General features: G+C 56.8%; 1 protein-coding gene across 1 annotated transcript; it reads right to left on the minus strand.

The window, feature by feature from the left end:
- Positions 1-4,436: 4,436 nt before the first annotated feature.
- UPK3A (uroplakin 3A) lies at positions 4,437-11,912 on the minus strand. Its single transcript, XM_082739857.1, has 6 exons — positions 11,756-11,912; positions 10,878-11,033; positions 9,705-9,984; positions 7,919-8,001; positions 6,174-6,306; positions 4,437-4,786 (listed from the first exon to the last, which is right to left on the minus strand). The coding sequence occupies exons 1-6, from the start codon at positions 11,805-11,807 to the stop codon at positions 4,627-4,629; spliced, it is 864 nt and encodes a 287-aa protein (XP_082595983.1). The 5' UTR covers positions 11,808-11,912; the 3' UTR covers positions 4,437-4,626.
- Between the last annotated feature and the right edge of the window lie 15,140 nt (positions 11,913-27,052).

Genomic DNA, 27,052 nt, shown 5'->3' on the forward strand with positions numbered 1-27,052 from the left:
CCTTTGCCCCAGGTCACACAGCATGTCTGTGTGATTAGCTAATTTCTGAGCCTTGACTGGGGTGGGCAGGAAGGTGAAGCAATACTTGTGCAGAGGCAGAAGGCTTAGCTGGAAAAGCCCTGCCACCTCGGCCGCGGGACAGCGGGGAGAGGGGCTGCCTCAGAACCTGAGACGGGAGCCAGGAAAATTTCCCCTGCGGGTATATAGAATTAGAAGTTTCTGGGAGGCATCAGTCCAGACCAGAACTCATGAGCCCCACTCAGCATGGCCCATCTGTCTCTGCCCACCAACGCGGGTTATTCTGCTCGGATTGGAGACCGCCGGCTGGCACTTAGCAGACTCTTGGCCTGTGCCTTGAACTCCCCCTCTGCAGGCTGCTGGCTGACCTTCCCTCCTTGCTGCTGCATGGGGCGGGGCGGGGGGGGGGGGGCGTGGGAGCCACATTCCCCAGGGACCGATGGAAGGACTCCAGACAGGCTGGGTTTTCTCCGGAAGTGTGTGTTGGGGTGACACGGTGAGCAGCAGCGCCACTGTCTCCGTGACAGGGAGGTTCTGGGGCTGAGCGGGAGAACGGAGGCCAGAGGCAGAGTGCGGTCACAGCGGGTAGGTGGGGGTCAGCTTTCTAGTGAGTTCTCTTCCTGCGCCTTGGGCATCCCTCCTTCCCGGTCCCCATGCTGAACGGGCTCTGTCCTTTGCCTGCTCTGTAGCCCCGTTTAGTGAGCCCAGCCCGTCCCACAGTGCCACGCGTCATGTTTGCTCAGCGTATCAGAAAGCCTGCTGCAGCTTATGCCGAGTGTCCGGGCCAGGCGGCCGGATTCAGCTGCGGACACACGCCCGGAATCCCTGCTAGCTGTAGACAACGAAGGAGGAGCCAAGCAAGACCCCAGCGCCCTGCGTTCCACGTGCCCCAGGTTGAGTCCGAAGCAGAAGGGGCCAGGAGGCTGTCACAGGATCATGGGACACCCTGGACCGACCTTTCCTGGGACAGCCTCACCCCCGGGAGGGGAGGAAGGTGAGGCAGGAAGCCTCAGACCTCATCGGAACCCGAGGATGGGACACCGGCTCCCGGCAGCCTCCCGGGAAGATGCGGAGGCGGGTGCCACTCAGCCTTGTGGCGACAACTCCCACGCCTCCTGGGCTCATCTGTCCAGGGGGGATCCCCGGGGAATTTGGCCAAGACTCAGAGCAGCTGTGGGGAAGTATTTCCTCCAAGGCCTATGTGACTATGCGCAGGGGCCTCCGGGCAGAGGCTGGGAGCTGTTCCCCTCCAGGGACAGCCAGGCCTGAGGTCCCAGTGGCCTGCAACACAAGGTCTCGTTCCCGTGAGCGGCACCCGTGGGCTGAGGCTGTGCTGCATGCATGGGCCTTCTTCCCCCATGCCTTTGGCGGGCAGGGCAGCCCCTGGGCACTGGGCTCCCTCGCTAGAGGGGAACCACCTGATGGCTCTTGAGTTGCCGCTCAGAAGTGGCCACAGCACATCCCGGTGGGGCCTGATGCTGGTGGGGAAGGCAAGCATAACCTTTTCAACATGTGGGGGGTGGGCACGGGGGATCTCCGACACCTCCCATCCTCCTTTCAGACCACCACGGAGCTGCCCCCAGCTTTGCAGACCTGAGCACACCACCGTCTCCACTCAGCTCCACCGGCTACACCAGAGGCAACTTCTAAGTGACTCCAAAGTCCTGATACCCTCCGACCCAACCTGCTTGTCCCCCATTTTGGTTGAGGGCACCACCAGGGACCCAGCAGCCCCGGCCCCCGGCCCAGAAGTCACACCCAAACTCCGTTTGCCCCTTCCTGCCCTTGCCACGTGCCGAGCCGGGCGACACGGGGTCACGGACATGAATCGTGCTCCCCAGCTCAGTCCGGACACCGCTGCAGACAGAGACAGAGACAACCGCGCGGAGGGAGCCGTCATGGAGGGAGGCCCAGTAATGACAGCCATTTCATCCTCACGAGCGCACGGCGGGCGCACAGCATTCCGCACCCCACTCCCGGCACCTTGTTTATAAATGAGGCCGCAGAGCCGGCAGGAGGCACAGTGCGTCTCCCAGGGTCTCCCGGCTGACAGGTGCGTCAGATCTGTCTGATTCCAGGGAGGCCAGCAGCCTCTCCCGACAGTCTCCCTGGGGCCAGTAGCAGGACCACATTAACCCTCCCTGGGGAGAGGAGACTCCTGACCAAGGGAACCGGGTCCCGCCTGAGTGAGGGACACAAGGTCATTCATCCGCTCACTTCCTCACGGCCCCAGGATGGGTCTGCCCATCTGTGTTCCAGCGGCTTGTCCCTCCAGCTTCTGTGTCGTGAGCTAGTGCTGAGGTGTCCCCATAGCTGGAGGGACACCTGCCCTGGGCCCTCAATCACCCAGGCCAGCGGTAAGAGGACTTGGCATCAAGGGACAGCGACAGACCCGCTGCCCCAGAGAGGTGGGAGTTTTTGCTAACAGAGAGGGGCTTGGGTTCCCGCGGGCGGGGAGGGGTCTTGCTCTTCAAATAGCGGGGTAGGCAATGGATCCAGACCCAAGTCCATAGAATAATTCTGGGGCCCTCTCCACAGCGACCGAAGCACTCCAGCAGTTTTGATCCTAAAATAAACGTGACGTCACTGGCAGGAACACATAACGGTACGGTCCCTTGGAAAACAATTTGGTGGTTCCCAGCACGTCCGACATAGAACGGCTGTGCAGCCCAGCAATTCCACTCCTAGGTGCACACCCAAGACACCTGAACACGGGCGTTCACCAAAGTCCATGAAGAGGCGTGCCCAGAGCCATGCCGGACGGCAGCGCGGTCACAAGTGCTGGCAAGAAGCCGAGCGTCCACCAGTCAGTCGATGAACGAGACCCGGGTACCGCACTGCTTACTCCTCGGCCACAGAAATGCATGAGGTTTGGACGCCCGCCACGATGAGGATAAACCTCAAAAATAGGAGAAAGTGAAAGCAGCCGGGCACAGAAGGTCACCACACGGCGTCCGACTCCATCGATATGAACTGTCCCAAGCAGGTGAATCCGTAGAGGCAGAAAGCAGATCCGTGTCTGTCAGGGGCACGGGGTGGGGGAGGAGGAAACGGGGAGTCCCTGCTTCATAGGTGCAGGGTTTCCTTTTGCGGTGACGAGAAGATTCTGGAACTAGGTAGAAGTGAGGATTGCCTAACACTGAGAATGTACGAAATGGCACGGAATTGTTTGCTTTGAAACAGTTAATTTTATGTTATGTCAATCTCACCTCGATTAAAAATAAAATAAAAATGAAGACAGGCATGTTAGAAGCAGAATGCAAACTTGCACGAAGGTCCAACAGCAGCGGACTGCCAGGGAGCGCTTCCTCCCCTCCGCCGCAGCCGGGCATGCTCTGAGGGAAGCGCTGAGGGACTGTCCTAACGGAGCCGGGGCTGGGGAGGACACACGAGACGGGGGAGGCGGGAATTCCAGTGGCTGCTCAGGCCGACTCCGGGGTCCTGGAAGACAGTCTGGAGGGATCGGGAGCTAGTCCAAGGCACACCTGGGCTGGGCGCCCCCTAGAGAGCGGCACCATCGCCCCCTCCCAGCCCCGCTGCCCAGGGTCTGGGCTCCTCTCGGCTCCGGGGACCCTCAGTGGCTCTGGCTTCTCCAGACCCCTGCCTTTAGGCTTCTTCCCATAGCTTCTGCCTCCTTCCTGCCTCCTCTGCCTTGGAACCCTCTAGCAGATCTGTGTGTGTCTCAGCGTCCGTGCCCCCAGAGAACGATCCAGGGCCCTCAGAGCACCCCGTCCCGACACTGGTGATGAAGGCCCGTGGGGAGCATGGCACCTCTCAGGAATGCGGCCTCCTCCAGCCAACGGGGAGTGTTCCTGCCTTACACCCCGGACCTGCTCTGACACATTTCTTCTTTCAGGGAAAAGGGAAGTGGCACTGTGACTCCTTTTGCTCATTCCCCAAAGGGAAGTAGTCTTACTACCTGGCTCAGAAGAGGGAAGTGAGTCATCTGAGCCGAGAAGCAGGGCTGGGAGAGTCCCTTCATCCCCCAAGTGGACTTGGTACCCCTCTTCTGCCTGCCCACCTTGGGTCTTCAGCGAAAGCTGAGAAGGAGCCTTGAAATTAGCCATTTATATCAGCCCATTTTACAGATGAGGAAGCTGAGCCCCAGAGGGAAGGAGACGGCTGCTGGGGTTGACAGGAGCTGCCAGCAGCTGCCCCCTGGGTGCCCACTTTAGCTTCTAGGACCTCATGGCCAGCAGACCCCAAACACTATCTAATGACTGCACGCACAGCCCGTTTCTCAGGACCCTTTGTCCAGATGTTCCCATAGCCTCAGTTTCCCTAACCCTCACCACCCCGACTCCGATGGAAAATCAGACCCTTGCCCCCACCCTCCAGAGAAATAATGCGACCCTCCATATGACGCCGACTCACTCACCCACCTTCTCACTCCTTCCTTTAGTACGTCTCTATCGAACTCAGAATCTTAGGACGATTTTATTAGAAGCCTTCCTGCAAGTTGGACCAACGTGCCCTGTTCCTCGGGTGGGGTCAGGGCGTGAGCACCTGCTGTGCGCAGGCACCCCCCTCCTCACCCCCCCTCCCCACTGTCCCCAGGGTGAGGCCAGCCGGGACAGTGTGGCCGCCCGGGGCGGGGGGAGCCCGGGTTCAGTCCTGGAGCTTGCTGGTGTACACCTCGGCCCGGTCCAGCGGCGGCCCCCGGTTCACAGATGTGTACGCAGCCTCTGAGGCCCCCAGGGACCTGGGGACGGCCTCCTGCGTGATCTGGGTGTCATGTGTCGTTTCCCTGTCCGAGCTGCCCGTGTCCCTGACCAAGGGGACGAAGAGGGCGAGGGTTAGGGGCACCAAGCAAGTCTAAACCCCTCCAGCTGGCCGGGGAGTCTCTACTTAGACACTGCTTTCCTGGCCGCCGTCTCAGGCACAGCAAACAATGCCCAGACAGAACGTAGCAGTCCAGGTGGGAACCATGGGCAGGCTTCCCGGAGGAGGGGACAGTTGCTCTGCCCTGAAGGAGGAGGGTGGGGCTGGGAAAGGCATTCCAGGCATGTGACAGGAAGCGCTGAGAGTTCTGGGGCCACCGTGGGAAGTCTGGTGGGGCCGGAGCCGGAAGGGGCCGGAGGAGGGATAAATGCAGGAGCCAGGCCACAGTCAGGTAACAGGAACTTGGGTTCCCGAAGGACGTGTTGTCCAAGAGGAGGGAGGGACAGAAGAATGTCCTCCCACTCCCAGGTCTGGCCAGACAGACCAGACTCTTGGTGGCTAATCTTATCTATTATTTGTGTTCTCATTATTAGATGTCAGAAGGCAACCATCCTCCCCGCGGCGGTCCCACCGAGCTGATTTCTGTGTGCACTCATTTCACCTACTCCGGGAAGCTTTTCCATCGGCTCTCCCCATCCACGCTGGGACAGGCCCCCTGCCGTCCTCAAAGCCTCCTGGGGGCTCCCTCCCTCTGGCTGAGAAACGCAGGATTCATTCCCATCCCAAAGAGACTTAGCTCCTGCTGCCGCTTCCTCCGGGAAGCCCACCCTGGTGCTCCAGGTGGGGCCTTCCTCACCTTCCTCTGGATTCCCACAGACCCGCGGGAGCCCCGATGCACCCCCTTGTGCCAGCCCCCCAGGACCAGAGGATCGTGAATGCACCTGACACCCACCAGGCAGCCTGTTAACTGCTCCAGACACACACAGGAGACCTCGAGTCCCGACCCAAACACACACACGGCGGAGCCGATGGGGGCTTCGAGAGACCAGGGCTCTGGTCCCAGCTCTGTTTTAACTGGCTGTGTGACCCTGAGCCACCCTTAACCCCTCTGGCCTCAGTTTCCCCACCTGTCCAGCCAGTGGGTGAATCATGACTAAAAAAGCTAAGAGCTGTTCAGGGTCCAGATGCCGCCTAAGAACTCTGCGGGGATCATGTCACTTAACAGTCATGACAGGAAGGACAAGATGTATGAGCACCCCATTTCCCAGATGAGGACGTTGAGGCATAGAAGGAGAGGTATTAGGGCTGAGCCCCTCCCTACCCAGCCGGACGACCCCAGGACACTGCTTCCCTCTCCGTGGACCCCCACATGCACACCCAGGATGGAAGGCAGCTCCCTCGCCTTCTGGGGTCACCCCCACCTCGGAAGCCCCTCTGGGCGGAGTGTGTCCAGGGTGGCCCGCGGTCTTGCCCTCCAGCTAGCAGGTACTCACAAAAGGCTGAGGACGACGGCACCGGCAAAGGCGACGAGCAGGAAGAAGGGCAGGGAGCCCAAGATGGACGTGATGACGATCATGCCTCCGCTTCTCCGGCCGGGCCACGTGTCGATCGCTGAGTATGGGGTGACTGAAGGGACACAGGCCCACTTAGCCCCCAGATGCTGCACCCCCAGCCTTCTCCCGGGAATACCCGCCATCCCACCCCACCCTGGCAGCCACAGATCTCAGGACGAAGCGGGGACCCAGGTCAGAATCTGTCTCCGCCCGGTCCGCGGTGCGATTACCTTGCTTGCCCCACACCCGCTTGCCGACTCCCTCGTCTCCTCCTCTTTTAACTGTCTTTCTGGATGATTTTAAACTCTAACCAGACTCAACTCTGGTGAGATGGATGGGACACGGATCACAAGCAAGTAGAGATGAGACAACGGGCCCTGGCCTAAGGGAGTGGGGTACCCCACGACCCCTACTCTGCTCCGGCCTGTGTCACCCTTCTGGAACTAAGCGGACAATTTATAGGTTGTCCCGTGAGCTGGCCGCTTTCTGGCCATTCCCATGTAGACCGGACGAGACCCGCATTCTTTAGATCACTCACTGCCGCGCAGGGATTTCGAGTTCCTGTCAAGGGCATTCGGACTCAAGCCTACAGGTCTGTCGGGTCCCAGAGGGCACACTCTTCCCACAAGCCGACCTCAGGCCCTGCCCCAAAAGAGCCAGGCCAAGCGCTTTTGTCTGGATTACTCCAAGGAACCCTGCTGGGGAGGCAGAGCAAGGATTTTTCTTCCCATTTCTCAGATGTGGAGACTGAGGTCCTGAGGGGGGCACAGAGCAGTGAGGCGCAGAGGCTGGGCTTGAACTCGGCACTCATGGTCCCAAGGCAGCCCTGTTGTTGGGGGACCACAATGCACGGGCGTGCCACTGGAAGGGTGGGGAGGGGGCCACCCCGGCCACACGTGCACACACGCCTGTCTATACCCCTCACTAGCTATGTGACCTCAAGCAAGCTGTGAGAACTACTTCGTGCCCCACAAGCTTCCCATGGTGGGGTGGGGGCTCTACAGGACGAAGCGGGGACCCAGGTCAGAATCTGTCTCCCCCCTACCCGAGAGCTTGTAGGCTCTCGGCTCTAGGATGAGCCCATCCTGGCATGAATCTCATCTTGGGGGAGAAGGTTCTAAACTTAGGGTCGAGTGCTGTCAAGGTTGCCGTTGGAAATCTCTTCCATTGCCCCTCAGGTTCAGCAGATACGGTTCTGGGTATAAACCTCGAATGCGTATTGAGAACCCGGATGGAGGCTTGAGGAGGGACAGGGCAGGGCCACAGGCAGGTGCCTGGACCTTGGAGCCCCCCGCCTTTAGGAAGCCCACCCACCCAGTCTCCAGAGAACGGGGTGGAGAGGTGGGCAGCACTCCTGCTCCCTTCCAGGCTCGCCCCTGCACTGAGTCCTAGCCTCCGGAACCACCCAGAACCTTCTGGAGCCGTGTCACGTGGCTGTAAGGCCCAGACAAAGGGGCGGGTTGGGAGGGAAAGGCAGGGTCAAGTCCATGACCCTTGGAGGCAAATGCCTTTACTTCACTCGTGCCCACCTGCTCTTCACCTGCCTCCACCACAGCACCCGGGGCATCTCCGGTCACATCATCTGAAGATGCGTCTCCTCACCAACCCACTGGCCTGCCGTGACTGGGGAGACTTGACCGAGTGACAGCCCAAGGGTCGCCCCCCAGCCCAGACCCTCTACTTACGCCGGTTGGTGCGGATGGGGTCTGACCACAGGGTCTGGTCCTGTACCAAGCCCGTGGACGTGTTGACAAGGACGTACTTGAACCTGCAGGGAGATGGAGAGACGGGGACTTCTGTCTACCCCGTGTGCCCGGCCACAGGCAGGTGAAGAGATTAGGGTGATGGGGGTGGGGGGCAGAGAGGGTCCTTCTAAACGATGGAAGCCATAGGGTGGGCTCTGGGCAGCAGGACAGTCCTGGGCGTGGCCATGGCGCTGTAACCCCCTATTCCTGCCCCCAGACACTTTCCATGAAGACTTCAGCAGCCTTCCTCTCAGCCCCCCTTGGGGGCCCCCGACTCTCTGTTATCTGTAGGACGGATATAACGTATCTGCTGAATACTGACTCAGTTATCCTCATCACATTCTTGCCTTCCACCATTCCCAGCCTGGTCCTTGGTATCACAAAAGGGACTTTAAAAAAAAAAAAAGAAAGAAAGAATATTTATCCCCATCCCAACTGCCCCGGGACAGGACTACCGTTTTATGTAGAAAACCCCAGCTGAAAGTCACTAATCATAAAGGAAGATTAGCACAAGATTCCCACCTGAGGCCTCAGATACGGTCAGTTTAAAAAGACAGATGGTCTGAGAACTCGAAACCAACAGCCTCTCCTTTAACACTTGAAAAAAATGAAGACCCTTCGGATCTCTACAGCTTCCAGTTTTTTTGCCTAATCTCCCATTTCTCTGGGTTTGAAGAGGAGAATTCCAGACGCTGGGAGATGGGCCTTGTGTCCCCCAGGCAGGAGGCTGGAGGAGGTAGGTGGAGGGGGAGGTTTTCCCACATTAAGAATAAGGTCAGAGGTCAGAGGTTGAGGATGGGGAGGAGACACTAAGGCTTTCATCCTGCCCTACAGTGGGGGCCAAAGGAGAGGCGAGCCCTCAGTCAGGTTGGCAGGTGAGCGATGGTCTGGGCCCCAGGTGTGCCTAGCAGGTGCAGAGACTCAACGTTAGGCGTTTCCATGGTAACGGGAGTGGGTGTACCGGGCAAGACCCCATGGCCACGGGATTCTGCACGGAGAAGAAACGAGTGTGAAAAGGAATCAGGGACCTGCTGGGGTTGGGGATGGGGATGGGAGGAGATAAAAAGCACAAGCCAGGGGCGCCTGGGGGGCTCAGTGGGTGAAGCCTCTGCCTTCGACTCAGGTCATGGTCTCAGGGTCCTGGGATGGAGTCCCGCATCGGGCTCTCTGCTCAGCGGGGAGCCTGCTTCCCTTCCTCTCTCTCTGCCTGCCTCTCTGTCTACTTGTGATCTCTCTTTGTCAAATAAATAAATAAAATCTTAAAAAAAAAAAAAAAGCACAAGCGAGGATGATGCAGGAGCTGGAACAGCCCTGAGTGTGGCTCGAGTTCGTGTGAGGCCACTGCTTTTCATGCAGTGACCCCTTCCCTCTCTGGGCCAGCTGGTTTCCTCCCCTGGCGGATGACGTGCATTGGGGAAGTGACCGCCACGCGGGGGATGAGCCAGGACCAGGCGCAGAATTTGTGGAATCGTGCAAAATGGAAAGACAGGCCCCCTGTTAAAAAAAAAAAAATGCAGATCTCAAAGTGGCAGTGGCGGAGGATTCAGGCAAGCAGGGCTCCTTCTGAGCGCCTGGGGCGGGTCACACGGGCCCGAAGCATGTCCCTTCAGGAGACCCGGGATGGTCCTGGCACAAGAAATGAGGCCCCCCAGGCTGCACCCCTCCTGGGTCTTCCTGAGCAGGGCGGGGGCATAGCGGCCCCTCCCCCGCGACCGCTCACACTCACCTGTATTCCGTGGCTGCAGACAGGGGCGGGTTACAGAGGCCCCGGAAGTTGGGGTCTGACAGGCAGGTCCCGTTGGCACCCACCCTGACAAGGTACGCATTCAGGATTTCCGAGGCCCGGGCCACGTCCCCGAGGGCATCCAAGCTGGGCAAGTCGCTGCAGGGGGACAGGTCAAAGGCCACAGCCTTGTAGGGGCCTGTCCTCCCTCCCTCTGTCTGCTGGAACGTGGAGCTCAGGGGAGTCCTGCTGTCGTCCTGCACGGAGGCGTTCCTGGAGCTCGCTGTAGGGACGGCGGCAGCGGTGAGGCTCCTGGCCACCCCGGGCTCAAAAGGACTCCCTCAGCCGGTCACCCAATCCCCGAACATCCCCTGAGCAGTGCTCTGAGTAGGTGCTGGGCCCCAGGGTCCCAGGCAGGGCCTGCCTCAGGGGCTCCCTGCACGTTGGGGGAGACAGGAAGCAGCACCCCTGGACTTCGGGCAAGAGGACGGCTCCTCCTCCTGCGGGCCAGGATGGGCTGCCGGGTCCTCCCATCCCGACAGACTTCGATCATTTCCCTCCCCGCGAGAGCGCCGGCCCCAACTGTGAATGGGAGAGAAAGAGCCCGCGGTGTGCACACACTGGGCCCGGGCCCGGGGGAGGGCCCCGAATGAGCTCCTGCACACGTCCAGCTACCAGAAATGCAAGAGGGCTGTCACTGGGTTCCTTCTCCCAGAAGCCAGGATTGCTCCGGTGACCAGGCGGGACTGGCGCAGAGCACGCGGGTCCAAGCGCGTGGTTCTGACAAACACTGGCCGTGCCCCACCTGGGCAAGCTGGGCAAGGGCTGGTGCTGGAGGCACCACACAGATCCGGGCTCACGTTCCAGCCTCTGTTGGTTTTTGGCTCTGTGATGGGACAGATGTCTTGCAATGCTAGGGCTAAGGTATGCAGAGCACTGAGGGTCATGTATGTGCTCAGTGACCAGTGCTGTCTGCACTTCTCCGCTAGCCGGGACATCTCTCTGGGGCAAAAAGGAATGTGTGACTGCAGCACTCAGCCCGGGGCTGGCCCAGGGCAGGCACAGCGTTCTCGCTGAACGGCAGAGCGAGAGCATCCCACAACCTGCCTCCTTTCCTCCTACTGCAGACAGGCCAATCCCCCTTTCAGCGCAGCCCAAGCGAAGCAGAACCCTTACCTAGGTCGACAAGGACATAGAGGTAGATCTCATAGGTGCTGTCAAGGGCCGCTGAGCTGTCAAACATGCAGAGAGGCTTTTCCAAGGCCACCGTGGTGAGGGTGGGGTTGTTGGTGGCAAAGGTCATGCTGGCCAGTTGGGGCTGGAGGTTCACACCTAGAGGAGGCAGTGAGGACGGGAGCTGACCTCCAGTAGAACTGTCCACACCCGCAGGCACACTCTGTGCCACCCGCATGTCTGCATACAACACTGGGCACCTAGGGTGTACGGGCCCTGGGGTTCGACCTTCCCACCAGCCATCTCCGGAATCTGTCTCACACCCAGGCAGCTCCCCAGCCCTCACCAGCCATCCTCCCCGCCCAAACCAAGCAGTCCAGGCTAACGGCTGCCCTCTCTCCCCACCCATAGATGGCCAGTTGCCAAGGACCCCACTGCTTCTCCAAAGCATCTCCTCACCCAGTCAGCCCAGTCTTGGAGTTATACTCTTTTCACTGGGACCCCAGAAACCAGCCTCTCCCCAACCCCAGTCCTTTGCTCTAACACGCACGTCTGACCCTGTCACTCTCCTGCTGGGCCCCTTCTGTGGCTGTCCCTGCCTCTCCACAGCACCCATCCAGGGACCTGTGACCATGAGCCGGGGAACCCCCACCCAAGGAAACTTATTAATCAGTGTTGTCTTTATTATTAGTATCTGAATCCCCAGAGCCTGCGGCGTGGCGCAGAGCAGCATCCTGCCTGTTCCTGGAGCGAACACGCGAAGTTCCCGTCCCCAAGGCCACGCGCCACCCTGGCTTCTCTGAGGACAGCGGGAGGGTCAGGGCCCGGGACTCAGCCGCCCGCCCTCCCAGGGCACGACCCCTTCCCTCTTCCCCGCTCACCCACGCCAAGCCGCAGGCAGCCGAGGGCCAGCAGGGCCCAGAGCGGAGGCATAGCCCGGAACACAGCGCGGGAGCGCGGGCGCGTGGTGCAGGGGACCCCGGAGCCCCGCGCCTTTCACCGTCCGCGCACCTGGACGCCCGGGCCCTCCCTCGGCGCGCCCGGCCCCGCCCCGCCCCGCCCGCGCCGACCAATCCCCGGCCCCCTCGCGAGCTATTTGCATACGCCCCGCCCCACGACGTGCCAGAGGACCCCACCGGCGATGTGGGGCCTCTCCCCGCGCCCTTTCCGTAGCGCCGAGGGTGCGCCGCTGGGGTGGGCTGGGGTGGCGCTGTCCCGGCGTCTGGGATACACGGGGGGCTGGGGGCAAGACATCCCCTCTTTGAGCAGCCGCTTCCACCCTGGGAGATGGGGGCGCTAATTCCCGCAGCTATTTATGGAGACCCCACTAAGCGCCAGGTGCGGGCTGGGCTCTGCTGGAGAAGGACCCGCTAATCCGAGAAGGTGCGTCGCGGAAACCTTCCAGTCCGGGGCCTGTGAGCCCTCCGGGGACCCCAGGGTGACCCTTTGGGTTCACAGGTGCGAGGCCAGGGCGGGAACGGACTCCCGGGAACGCCCAGATGGGGGGAGCGCAGTCCTGCCTCCCAGCCCCTGCTGGTTCAAAAGGCCTGCTCTGGGCTTGAAACCCGTGCTGGGGGCTTCCCCTGGTCTAGATGGTTCCTTCCAGCGTCGGAATCGTGCCTTTTCTCCAGGAGCACCCTAAATATTACATTCTACATTTCAGACATAAGTCAGTGAGGATAGGAGAAAACTAAAACTAGAAACCAGGAGAAAGTAAGGAATCCAGGTATAACACGAAGGTCATAGCCCCATGTAGAAACACTCCGTGTGAGAGACTCCGGAAGGCTCGTCGGACTGCGCTGGCTTGTAGAGAGCTCTCTAAGGGCGAAGAGGACTCTAGCTGGACCCCACTCCGCAGGAGCCAGGCAGCTGGGAGGGCAGAGGGTTCTGGAGCGACCCGTGGTATCCTAAACTGGGGTCAGGACCCAGGCCCTCACTGCAGGAAGAGGGAGATTTGGAAAGGAGGAGGAAGAACTTGTGGAGTTTTGAATTCGCAGTCTCCTGGTGACAAAATAACAACTCCCAAGCTCTTCTGTCTGCCCCAGTGACTCCCAAGGGGCAGGAGCCCCCACTCAGCACTCTGGGTTGTGAAACAGCAGTCCCCAGTAAATGACACCAGGGCCCCTTGGAGACAGGGTCACTCTGGGGCTGGGACAGGGAAGGTCAAGAGGAGCCTAGATGCTAAAGTGCTAGACGGTGATGAGGGGATGTCCGAGGTACTGGCACAGAGGGGCTTGAACGGGCTCCCAGCGGCGCCGTGGAATTTGCACACAAAATAAAGTGTGTGTGGAAGTGACGTGTTTAGCCCATTGGATGAGACATGAATCCATGAGTCAATACTGGTACTTTTTAAAAAAGTTGTAGAAGAAAACATTTTTCTTCAAAGAATACCAACTAATAAATGTACAAGAAATGCCAGACACAAATCAGCGTTCTGCAAAGATGCTGGTAATAACGGATTTCAGGAAAGCATCTTCTCAATCAGTGTGAAAACCACAGAGGAATGAATTTTAAGGACCAACAGGTGCAGGAATCGGGGTGCCAATTTCGTGAGGGACTCGAACCTCACGTGACCAGGAACGGGGTGGACTGACCTCCTGATCTTCCCGGGTGGTGCCTCAGAAGGCTCGGGACCATCTGGATAATGCTCCTATCCAAAAACTTAAGCCTGAATCCAAACAAAAGGAAACACTCGAACCAATCCAAATTGAGGGTCTTTCTGCAAGCCCGCTGGCCCGGATGCTTTCAAATGTTCTATCAGCAAAAGCAGAGGTAAACACAAAACAAAAGGCTGAGAACCGTTGTAGACTGAAGGAAACCAAACAACTCACTGCCCCTTGCAACCCTCGGCTAATTCTTACTAAAAACAACCTGTAGGGGTACCTGGGTGGCTCAGCTGACTGAGCTGACTCTTGGTTTCGGCTCAGGTCATGATGGCAGGGTCCTGGGAGAGAGTCCCACATTGGGCTCCCTGCTCAGCGGGGAGCCTGCATCTACCCCCAGCCCCCTCCCAAATGTATGGATATTTATTATATTGTTCCTGAGATGTGTCTATAGTTTGAAATTTGCCCAAGTAAAAATGTTTTTAAGGGGCACCTGGGTGGCTCAGTGGGTTAAGCCGCTGCCTTCGGCTCAGGTCATGATCTCAGGGTCCTGGGATCGAGCCCCGCATCGGGCTCTCTGCTCAGCGGGGAGCCTGCTTCCCTTCCTCTCTCTCTGCCCGCCTCTCCGCTTACTTGTGATCTCTCTCTGTCAAATAAATAAATAAAATCTTTAAAAAAAAATGTTTTTAAAAACCAAACGTGCTGCTCCTGTCTCCGGGCCTCAGAGATATGGGGAGGCGTCCAATCGCCGGAGCCCTGACATGCAGAGTAGACGCTCAGATCCTTATCACCCGGGGACAGAATGTAGCAGAAAGTCTCTGCCCCAGAGATAAGGATCTTTTGGGCAAAGCAGTAGGGGTTCCTCTAAGAATTTTTATGGGCTGACATTTCTTGTTCAACGTCCAACGATTGTTTGTGAACCTGGACTTGAATAGGGACTGGCTGAGCTGATCATGAAGGTTCAGCCCAAGGTCACCCACGAGAGGGAGAAGACCCCAGGCACGTTGGTCTTCTCCCAGACCCTGCAGTTTCTCATGAAAAAACATACAAAAAGTCCTCCGGTCTCTTGTCTTGCCCAAATATGGCAAGAACATCTGGGGAAAAGAGTTAAAATAACAATCTGCTAAGGCCCCAAAACATTCTTGGGAAAAAAAAGAAAAAAAGCCTTGCATTTATAAACAAGTCTGCACTTCAAAGATGCTGACTTTTGTTGGCCAGTTCTGAAGAGCGATGAGTGTAGAAGAGGGTCACCGTGGTCCCTTCACCGGGGAGACTCCCAGGCTGGTGTTCGTAGAGGGAAACGGGGGACAGGAGGGACCCCCAAACCAATCTCCTGCTGCAGCCTCGCACCCCAGGTGCACATTCCAAGAACATTTTTTGCCAAAAAGAAATTTTTTTTTTTTTTTAATTTCCCTTTCAGATCAAGCAAATTCCAGGGCACCAAGCTTTGAGTCTGACTTTAAATCTGTTTTTCTACCTCGGCACCTCAGATTGTCTCTGTGAACCCTGGCCCAGACGACATGCTTGTCAGGAGGCCACCAAGCAGGAAGTTCTGGGATGTGAAAGGTTATGCAAAGCCCAGCCCTGCGCAGTCCTCCTTTGAATTCGAAACATGGGGAATTTATGGGTTGGAAATTTTTGACCCAGAAATGTTTCTCCCAGCACCAGAGAGGCCTGAGCTGGTTTCTGCTACTCATTTTTTAAGGAGTCAGAGGCGCTGTGGGTAACTTTTGCCCCCAGAGGCTCTCTCTGGCTTTTCGTGTTTGCTACATCCGAGAGGTCCTGAAAACCAAACTTTCCAATGTGCTCAGATTTGGTCCCCTTGACACCAAATGAAATGAAAGCAAACAAAATGAAGCAAAGCGGCCCAAGCCCCGGGCCTTGGGGGCTCAGGGGTTCACCCGCAGCCCCGGGTTGTTCTCGGCCTCCCCTCCCGCTCCCCCAGGCTCCAGACACCTGTCCTGCCCAGCGTTCCCACCTTGCTAGTCCCGGAAGACCCTGCCCCTTTCCAAAGCCTTTGTTTCTTTTTCAGGGAAGCTGGGCTAGCAGGTGCCCCCTTGCTGAACAGAGGCAAGAAATGTGGTGGTGGGGGGGGGGGCGGTGAATGCTCTGGGACTGGGGCGTGGACAAGGCTGGAGTTTCCATGTCTCCCACCGCCTCCTGGCTGCCACCCGCTGCGCAGCAAGGTCAGGCCTGTCCTGCCCTCTCCCGGCTGCCCCAGTCCCCCCTTTCTGGCCCTTCTCATGCTGAATCCAACCTTATTCAATAGCTTTGTCCTGAGTGCCTACCATGGGCTGGGCACACCAGTCCCCCAAGTGACTCGAATCTGTCTCTTCCTTCCCCATCCTGCTACGCTGCCTGGCGCACCATATAAGTTTGCTGGGGCTGCGGACCCGAATAGCACAGGCGGGGCCTGAGCCACAGACACTTGGTTTCTCAGAGCTCTGGAGGCCCGAAGTCTGAGATCAAAGCGTGGGCAGGGCTGGTTCTTCCCAGGGCCCTTCTTCTGGGCGTGCGGACGGCCGTTCGCACCCTGTGTCCTCACATGACGTCCCTCTGTGTGTGTCTGTATCCTGACCTCCTCTTTTTCTGAGGACCCCAGGCAGGTTGGATTAGAGCTCATCCTAAGGACTGTATGTTACCTTAATTACCTCCTCTGAGGCCCTGTCTACAAACACAGTCATGTTCTAATGTCCTGGGGCTGAGGGCCTCAGCCTATGGATTTGGGGGGGACACAGTTGACTGGACAGATGGACATGCCCAGTGACCCCCAGGGAGGAAATAGGGAAACAGATTTTAAATTTAAGTCATGGGGCCCCATGGGACCCTACCCGGCCCTGCCTCTACCTCAGTCCGTTCTCTCGCCTGTCACCTCTCCAGGGCCTCTCCACCCAGAAGCCACCGTAGCATTTCTAAAGTACAAATCTGATTGTCACCTCCCTTGTGTAAAGCCCCTCAGAGACCCTGACGGTCCTCAGGACACAGCCGCGCTTCTGACCCTGGCGTCCAAGGCCCTGCGTGGCAGCTCACTATGGCCAACCTGTCTGCCTCCCCCTCACCCCTCACCACTGGCACCAGCCCCACAGGACACTGGCATGTCCCCAAGCACCCCATGCTCTCTCTTGACCTTTGTGGCTCCAAAAGCAAGGGCTTTCTCTGTTGTCCCTGACTTTGGTGTCAACAACTAATGCTTTCTCAAGTCCCCTCCCCTGGATTGCTGCCCTGAGGCCATTTCTGCACCTGCTGGGACCACTGCCTGGGGGGCCTGGGCCGTGCTTCTGCATGGAGGTCCCTTGTCCTCCAAGCCCAGCCCCAATCCGTTCTCCTCCGGAAGTCTTCCTTCCGTGGCTCTCCTGCACGTGACCTGTGGGCTTTGATATCATCATGCCTTTGGTGTATCTTCCTCCCCCAAGCCCCAGAAGAAGAGCCCCTCCCAGGCCATGATAGTGTCCTCTTCCCCACGATGGTTTCTGTGCCCTGCCCAGGGTCCATGCCCATCAGTGTTGAATGAACAATTGGAAGAATTTTTAAATGAACAGAAGTAGAAGAGAAGAAAGTCTTTCCAGGTTCCAAGTGTGTCTCAGTTCACAGCAGACTCTTCTGGAAGGAGCTAGATCGTGGCACAGAGCAGGCTGACATCAGCGTGAGCAGGAGGAATGGTCACAAAGTAGACACATTTTACAGGATGGGCCACCAGGACTTGGGCTGATGATGGGATATGGGGAACAGGTGAGGGGAAATTGAGGGTGGCCTACGTTCTTGCCTGCGGGACTGGAAGGAGGGAGCGGCCCTTAACCGAGATGGGCAAGACCATAGGTCGGATGGGTCTGGAGAGGAGGGGGAATCAAGACATGGGTTTTTGAGGCAACCCACAGAATGGGAGAAGATGTTTGCAAATGACACTACAGACAAAGGGCTGATATCCGAGATCTATAAAGAACTCCTCAAACTCAACACACATGAAACAGATAAGCATGTCAAAAAATGGGCAGAAGACATGAACAGACACTTCTCCAAAGAAGACATACAGATGGCCAACAGACACCTGAAGAAATGTTCATCATCACTAGCCATCAGGGAGATTCAAATCAAAACTACATTGAGATACCACCTTACACCAGTTGGAATGGCCAAAATCAACGAGACCATAAACAACAGGTGTTGGAGAGGATGTGGAGAAAGGGGAACCCATGGGCGCCTGGGTGGCTCAGTGGGTTAGGCCGCTGCCTTCGGCTCAGGTCATGATCTCAGGGTCCTGGGATCGAGGCCCGCATCGGGCACTCTGCTCAGCAGGGAGCCTGCTTCCCTCTCTCTCTCTCTCTGCCTGCCTCTCCATCTACTTGTGATTTCTCTCTGTCAAATAAATAAATAAAATCTTTAAAAAAAAAAAAAAGAAAGAAAGGGGAACCCTCTTACACGGTTGGCGGGAATGCAAGTTGGTGCAGCCACTTTGGAGAACAGTGTGGAGATTCCTTAAGAAATTAAAAATAGAGCTACTACTTTTGCACTACTGGGTATTTACCTCAAAGATACAGATGTAGTGAAAAGAAGGGTCATCTGCACCCCAGTGTTCATAGCAGCAATGGCCACAGTCGCCAAACTGTGGAAAGAACCAAGATGCCCTTCAACAGATGAATTGATAAAGAAGATATGGTCCATATATACAATGGAATATTATGCAGCCAACAGATGAATGGATAAGGAAGATGTGGTCCCTATACACTATGGAGTATGAGGCCTCCATCAGAAAGGATGAATGCCCAACTTTTGCATCAACATGGACTGGACTGGAAGAGATTATGCTGAGTGAAATGAGTCAAGCAGAGAGAGTCAGTTATCATATGGTTTCACTTACTTGTGGAGCATCAGGAATAACACAGAGGACATGGGGAGATGGAGAGGAGAAGGGAGTTGGGGGAAATCGGAGGGGGAGACGAACCATGAGAGACTGTGGACTCTGAGGAACAAACTGAGGGGCTTGGAGGGGAGGGGGGAGGGGGTTGGGTGAGCCTGGTGGTGGGCATTCAGGAGGGCACGGACTGCATGGAGCCCTGGGTGTGGTGCATAAACAATGAATCTTGGAACACTGAGAAAAATAAAACCAAGTTAGGAAAAAAAAAAAAAGACATGGGTTTTAGAACTTTTCATTCGGTATTTCCCAGTTGAGGCTCTGGAGTCCAACAGTGGAAAGTAGCTTAGTGGGGCCACCCAGCCACTCCCGGCCCTGGTCAAATTGCAGCATTCTTACTGTTGCAATGGTGTCCACTCTGGGATCCGAGGGGCTGGTTCCCCGTCAGAGGAAGCAGCAGCAGCTTCTCCCCATCAACCCCCACCCAGCAACGGCTGAGGGTTGCAGGAGGTGGGGGACTGATCTACAACCTGAACTTACCTTTCCCGAATGTCCCCAAGCTCCTTAGGGCACAGGGGACCTAGGGCGGTAGGACCCGCTGGGTTTCTGGGGAAGCTCTTGGAGCCCCGGAGTCAAGGCCAAGGGCTGTCCTTGAAGCAGAGGGCGTCCGTGGGATGCTCAGGTGCCCACCCCCTTGGCCTTGGGGAAGGTGAGGCTTCTCTGGTGGAGAAGAGCCCAAGTGCTTTGTCCATCTCTGGCAGGAAGCCGGCTGAGACGTTCATCTCCCGTTCTCTGTGGGATCTGGAGGCTGCCAGGCCTGGGGGGGCCGTTCCTGCCCAGCCACAAAGGTCTTGGTTGGCTCAGAATTGCTCTCCCTCAGCCGCCTGGGGGAGTCCCCACTGGCACCTCACCCAGAGCCGACCTAGGTGGCGCAGAGCCAGGAGAATGAGCCCAGGCCCAGGAGGGAGGAGAGGGGGCATTTCATGTCCCAAGCACCTCCCCCTCCCTCGTGTCCCTTCCTCCCTGTACCAGCTCGGGTGGGCCTTTGGGGTCTCCCCTCGCCACACCCCCTCCCCTTTACAGAGGAGAAAACAGGACCCCTGGGGATGGCTGGGCCCCGGGGGATGGCTGAGCACTGGGAGCCCGGACTCCAGGCCTCGGTCTGGTTTGGCTCCTGCTCAACCCTTCCCCAGCCCCATCCATCCCAGTCACTGCCTGGCCAGCAGGAAGGGCCCCCCCGAGCACCCAGACCCAGCGAGGCCCAGAAGGAAGAGCTGGGGACAGCCATACAGCACAGCCCCAGCAGGCGGGCTCAGGAGCCCCTCTTCTTGCCCCCACATGTGCTCCTGCATCCCTGCCGACACGCACGCGGGGGGCCTGGCCTCTGTCTGCTGCCTCTCGAGCTCAGATACAGAACAGTTCCTACTGGGTGTTCTCTGCCCCTGCCCTTTGGGTGTTGGAGATACCCGGCCCGCAGCCGCACATCTAAAATGACTTTTCCCTGTCCTGTCCCCACCCTAAGTCAAGCCCCATCAGGGCATCTGAGATGCCCGACAAATGTCTTCTTGTGAACCTGTGAATGCCTTGGGCCTCCCTGGACACTTGCCTAGGGAGGAGGCCCGGAGGCATCCAGGCTAAGCACACGGGACTTACCGCCCACCCCGCCTGTGCAGCTTTGGGCCAGCAAAGGGCTCACTGCGCAGTGTCAGCCTTTGCAAACGATCATCATCTGTCCCTCACGGGTCTGCTCGGAGGATGAAATAAACCCGTATAGACAGCAAAGGACTCGGCTGGGAGGATTCGCTGAGACAGTGTGTGTAGAAGGAAGGCTCCCTGGGCAGTTGCTTGCTTAGCCACGTCTTCCTAAACTAAAATAACTACAAGAGCAAACTCAGCTCCCCGAATGTATTCGCCACCTGGTCAGTGTGGGGTAGCCAGGCACACGGCATGCAGGACCCAACAGAGCTAGAACATTCCTGTCCCTGCAGAAGGTTCTGCTAGCACTGTCTGGAGGCTGGGATGGCCGTCCATGAGGCCTCCCACGGGGATTCCATTTATTGGTTAGAACGGGACAGGCATAAGAGGTGGGACGCGGGAGAGCACCTGTGACAATGGCTGCGTGTCCTTCCCTCAAATGAACGTGCATTTAGCAAGTGCGTATCAATGGCCTGTGACCGTGCACTGGGGATACAATATCCTGACCATCGTGGGAAGAAAGACACCCCACGCTCAGGATGCTGTATAGTAGGGAAGGGAGACATTCGTCAAATAATCAGACAAAACACATCCCCCAAAACCCACCCCAGGCTAGGGAGAGGCTATTGGAGTCTGGGCTTGGGACACCTTCCAGGCTGGCAGGACACGCACCCCGAGGGAGCGGCCCCTCGGCTGGGCTCTGGGGGGTGAGGTCTGGCCAGGCAGAGGCTCCCAAGCCCGTGCGGAGAGGACTGCACGTTGGCACAAGACATTTAGAACTGCACCCCAGCAGGGGGTGGGGCAGCCCCTCCTGCTGCCCGTGACCCCCAGGCCTCAGGGGCAAGAAGAGAGTATGCTGGAAGACAGCAGACCCAGCTCCTGCCCGTGACCTCCACCTCTAGACCAGCTGTTGGGATCAGGAGGGGCGGATGGAGGGTGTCTCGTCTGGGGAGAGGCTGGAGGCCCCACGGGAAGGGACAAGCTAAGGGTCTCCTCCCCAGCTTTTGAATTCAACTTTCAAACCTTAGATTCTAACATATGGCTCTAGCAAATGTGAACACTTAGGAAAGAATGATTTTTAGGGGTGCCTGGGTGGCTCAGTGGGTTAAAGCCTCTGCCTTCAGCTCAGGTCATGATCTCAGGGTCCTGGGATCGAGCCCCGCATCGGGCTCTCCGCTCAGTGGGGAACCTGCTTCCTCCTCTCTCTCTGCCTGCCTCTCTGCCTACTTGTGATCTCTGTCAAATAAATAAATAAAATATTAAAAATAAATAAATAAAATCTTTAAAAGAAAACTATTTTTGTTATGGAGAATTTAAAACACACACAGAAGTAGAGCTAATAAAATATGTACCTAGTGTACAGCCTCACCAATGACTTGGCTAATTTTGTTGATTTAAAATTTTTTTTCATCATGGAGAATTATAAATATATACAAAGGTAGAGCGATTGCACAATGACTCTCGAGTACCCATCCCCCAGCGTTGACAATGATGGACTTCTATCAATCTTATTTTGCTCACGCCCATTTGCCCATCCCTGAGGTGATTATGAAACAAATCCTAATTTGCAACGATTGAAGTTACAGAATGCTGGGTTATTCTAGGAGTCCTTGCCTTGAGCAAGAATACATCTTCAAACAAATGTATTCTTTATTGATACAATAATGGAATGAGAGATAAGACAGTGTAAGCACGTTCTAGTATGGCCCCCCTCCCGGGGACATTATTAATGGTAACTTTGTATCACTATGGGCGTGGTTCTTCATAGAGTTAGTCCGCTTTAATCAAGCAGGGTCAGTTTTCTTCCTTTGATCTTCAAATTGTCAGAACCTTGGCCAAAGGGAGCCCTTAACCAAGCCCTGGCATCCTTGTGACATAACCCCAATGATCCTTAACAGTCTTTCTTGCCCTGTGGTTCACCACAGCGTTCCAGATTCAGCAGGAGGCTTCTAGCTCACCCACAGGGACGTGGGGACATACCTGTCATTAATGGCTGGCTACTGCAGTTATTTGAAACATGAATTTGTGTCAATATTTCTGAGGTAGTTCTAACATTCTTCTATTATTGAATTCTATAATTGTTCCTTATGTTCTCACCTGAAAATCTTGATGCCTAACCCACCGACATACATACTTAGTTGCTTTTGTTTACAATACAATACAATAGTTCCAAAATAATTCTGCCGGTATAAAAACCCAAAGGAAGGCAGGAAGGAGGGAAGAAGAAAAAAGTACCAAAGCAAGAAAAAGATTTTCTTAGCAAGTCATTTTGTGGGTAGCCTCACTTTGTAATGGTGAATTTTATGCATCAAATTGGCTGGACCACAGGGGCCAGATATTTAGTTAAACATTATTCTAGATGTTTCTGTGAAAATGTTTTTTGGATGAGATTATCATTTAAATCAGTGGGCTCCCAGTAAAGCAGTTTACCCTCCACGATGTGGGTGGGGCTCACCCAATCAGTTGAAGGCTGAAATAGAACAAAAGACAGACCTTCCCTGAGCAAGAGTGAGGTCTGTCTCCAGCTGGCTCCTGGACTTGAACGTCAGCCTCTCCAGATCTCCAGCCTGATGGCTGCCCTGCAAATCTGGGACTTACCAAGCCTCTACCATCACATAAGCCAGTTTATTAAAACCTCTCTCCCCCTCCTTCTCCTCCCCCGACACCCTGATGCGGCCAGGTTTGTCTGCAGGACCGTAAGACACCTTCGAAGGATGCTCTATTCAATGCCTTTCAACAAGGGATGATTCTGCCCCCGGGAGACACGTAGCAATGTCTGGACGCACTGTTGATTGACACCGCTGGGTGACGAGGAGGGGTGCTGCTGGCATCTAGGGAGTGGAGCCCAAAATGTTTGCAAACATCCTACAGATCACAGGGCAAGTGCACACAAGAATGCACGGCCGAAGACTAAGCTTAGACTAGTGAGGCAAACCTCGGCTGAAAGCATGGAGCAGGACCACAAAAGTGGAAATAGAGTCAACTGTGATTATAACTCCAGGAAAAACCAGTCCCAACAACGTACCATCTGGGGAAAGATAAAGTGGGTTAGGCTGGAGAGCAGCATCCCAGAGACTTCTCCGCCCGAACCCACGGAACTCACCCATTTAAAGTGCACCGTTCGGTGCGCCAGCTGGCTCAGCCGGTGAAGCATCTGCCTCTGGATCTCAGGGCTCTGAGTTCAAGCCCTACGCTGGGTGCAGAGATTGGTCACTTAAAAATAAAATCTTAAAAAAAAATAAATGAAATATAAAGTGCGTAAATCTGTGGTTCTTATTTGCAGGGCTGTGCAATCCTCACCACGAGCAGACGAGCAGACGTCTCCATCACACCCCAGAGAAGTCCCACACCCGTCAGCTCCCTCCTGTTCGCGCTCTCCCTGGCAACCACCAGGCCAGTTCCCGTCTCTAAGGACTATTCTGGGAGCTTCATATAATTGGCATCACACACTATGAGGCTTTTTGCGGCTGTCTTCTCTCACCAAGCACAATGTTTTCAAGATTCATCCTTTTTTTTTTTTTTTTTTTTTGGTAAGATTTATTTATTTGAGAGAGAGAGAGAGCGCGAGTTGGGGAAGGAACTGAGGGAGTGAGAATCTAAAGCGGACTCTGCACTCGGCACAGAGCCTGACACTCTGTGTCAGGGGCTCAGGGGCTCAATCTCACAATCCCGAGATCTTGACCTGAGCCAAAATCACGACTTGGGCGCTTAACCAACTGAGCCACCCGGGCGCCCTCAGTCGCAGCACCTATCAGGACTCTGTCCCTTTGCACAGCCATATTCCACAATATGGCCAGGCCACGCCGCGGTCCTTCCCCATTCATGCACTGATCGGCATTTGGGTTGTTCTCACTTTGAGGCCATTAAAATTCCTGCAGCCATGAACTTCCGCGCACACGTTCCCGCGCGGACAGGCGCGTTCTCTCCGGTAGACACCTGCGGCAAAATGGCTAGGGCGCGCGGTTCCGGTCTAGTCAACCCTTCGAGGAGCTGCCGGGCTGTTCTCCACGGCGGCCACACTGATTTGCGTTCTCACCAGCAGTGCCCGAGGGGTCACTCCCCCCACATCCCATGTCTTGTGTATGACAGACACCCTAGCAGGCGTGAAAGCGTATGTCGTGATGCAGAGAGGTTCACAAGACCTGGGGATCGCACTATTTGGTTTGGAATATCTCCACGGCTTCCTGTGTGTCTCAGGGGGAAGTCCAGGACCCTCCCCTTGACCCTCCAAGCCCGGCATGCGTGGCCTGTGCCACCGTGGACATGGCTCCCAGGTGCCCCTCCCACAGCAGCCTGGCCTCTGTGTCGAGCTGCAGCCACACGAGCCGGCCCTCCTCCCCATCAGGCTGCTGCTGTCCTCTCTGCCTTCGAGAGCTCACCTGCTCCCGTCTGTCCCCACCTCTTTCCGTGCCAGATTCTAGTCTAGTTTTTGATGGCTTGAGCTGAAATGTCTCTGCCTCCCTCTGGGGACCGGTTCCTGACCCGCATCCCACAGGCTCTCAGCATCCCGGGCTCCTGCTTTGCTGCCTTCAGAAAATATCGTCCTGTTCATCAGTCCAACGCCCCACCCCCACCCCCCCCTGCCACAAAAACCATTTGTATCGGGCTCCCTATGTCCCCAGAGCCTGGGACGGTGCCTTAAATGGAGGAAGTACACAGTACAGAGCTCTTAGCGCAGGGCTAGAGCTGATGCGAGCATGAGAAGGAGATGCTCGTTAGGGTAAGATCTTCCCTGCTCACCTGCTCAGACCTTGTAGCCAGGCCTTGGCTGGCCCATGCCCTCGCTAACCTCAGCAGGCAGAGGGGTGGCCCGGAAAGATCAGGGTCTCGTGTACTCAGCACTTGCTAGGTGCTAGCCAGGAGCCGATCAAAGAATTTTCTACCTCCTCTCGGGTCCTGACCATAGCCTTTGTGGTAGGAGTTCTTGTTATGCCCATTTTAAAGGTGGGTATGTTCAATTTCCTGGGACTGATGTAAAAAACCTCACCTCAAACGGGAGGCTTACAACAACAGAGATTTATCCCTGCCCGGGTCTGGGGCCAACGGCTGCCATCAGGTGTGGGCGGGCCCGTGCTCCCCCTGGAGGCTCCTGGAAGAATTTGTTCCTCACGGCTGGTTTTCAGTTTCAGGGTTGGCTGGTGGCCGCCAGGCTCCAATCTCTGTTCTGAGGGTCACATGGGCTCCTTCCCTGTCTCTGAACTCCCTCTGCTTCTCTCTGATAAGGAACATGTGATTGCATTTGGGACTCACACTGATAACCCAGTATAAAGTCCTTCTAGTAACACCCTTAATTAATCGTCTTTGGAAGGTTCAATGCCCAAGTTCTGGGATCGGGAGGTAGAAGCATCTTTTGGGAGGCCACCATTCAGCACACCACAGGCCACTGTGTCGGGGTGGCAGAGCGGGCCCAGGAGCACCACAGTGTGACCCCTGAGCTCTGGTCTCCCTGGGGCCTGCTCACTCCCCAGGGACAAGACACCAAGCCCACCCGAGGGACAGGGCGTCATGGCTGGTCTCCTGATACTGGAGAGGCATGGGGGCGAGTGTGCACTTCTGCGCTGGGAGCACCTGCATCACAGAGGTTGGGAAACCCCCCGTTTTGGAGCCGCAGACGCCCAGACAGGTGACCCCAGAGGGCACCACTGCGCCCCCCCCCAGGTGCCACGCTCTGCTGGAGCTTTCCAGGACTGACCTGTTGAGGGCTATCCGAGGTGTATTTGTTTCTTGTCTGTGTCCCTGCATTAAACATAACCTCCCCAAGGGCAGTCTTGGTGCCCCAGGAGCAGTGCCTGGCCCACAGGTGTCGAGAGAGGCAGGTTGTAAGTGGCTGAGCCCAGATCCTCTGGGAAAGGGGGTCCCACCATCCAGTCTTCCTCGGTGGACACTCTTCCCTGGGGAACGCTCAGGGGCCAGGAGCCTGCCTTCTAATTCGGGAGAGGTGGAAATGGTAGCTCGGGCCCCTTCTGCTGGTCCTAGGCAGCGGGGAGGAGAGAGGGGGAACGCTGGTGCCCTCCCTGCAGAGAGTAGGGAGCAGGGAAGCCTGGGACCTGGTGCTCAGCCAGAGTCCAGCCCCAGCATTGTTCGAGAACCCAGACGTGCTGTGCGCCACGGAGGACCGCTGACCCCACTGGTGGGGACTCTCCTTATGCAGACACCAGCCTTCTCTCCGTGTCCCTGACCTAGACCATCCTCTCCTTCATGCGCACGCAGGGGGACCCGGCTCTCCGGAGTCTCTTCTTACAAGGACACGAACCCTATGGGATCCTGGCCCGCCCTTCTGCCCTCCTCTAACTGAACCCCCTCCTGTAGGCCCCACCCCCCAATATGGCCACACCGCCGCCCTGGGGGGCTAGATTCACGGGCACGTTCCTTCAGCACACAAGCAGTCCCTCTGAGAGGCTGGGCCCGGGGCCGGGCGGCTCAGGGGAGGACGCGGCAGCTCAGAGCTGGGGCCGCGCAGCTGGCAGGTGGAGGGCCCAGAAACTTCCATCCAAGGCCGCGGAAAGCCAATGGCCCTGCGCACCGCCCGCTGCCACAGCCCAGACTCATTCATTCATTCACCCATTGCTCATTCATTCCTTCCTCCTCTCAGCCCACACAGGAAACTCCCCCTCCCTTAAATCTGGGACACGGGATGAAGAGTCCTCGCCCAGGAAAGGACAGGAACACCCCTCTCTTCCCCCAGGGATCATGACTCTGCCCACCCCTGTCCTCCTCCAGGAACTGTCAGCTAAGGGGACAGGTGTGTTCCCATATGTGTTCGGGGGTACGAGAGAAGGGCACAAGGAGACAGGTCTTGGGAGCCAAAGCGTGACGGCACAGGCCTGCCAGGCCCCGCGGGCCCAGCCTTTTCTTGGTCTCTCACGGCCCTGAGCAGGTGATGGGCAGACCCTCCGCTTAGGTCACAGCAATACTTCTAAGCAACATTTCCAAGCATCTCCTCTGTGCCGGGCCTTCCCCTGAGCGTTAGGCAGGCGCTGTCTCATTACTCTTCCTGTCTCATTACTCATTACTCTTCCTGAGAAGAAGAG

The sequence above is a fragment of the Mustela nivalis genome, assembly GCF_964662115.1.
Source record: "Mustela nivalis genome assembly, chromosome: 7".
NCBI lineage: Eukaryota > Metazoa > Chordata > Mammalia > Carnivora > Mustelidae > Mustela > Mustela nivalis.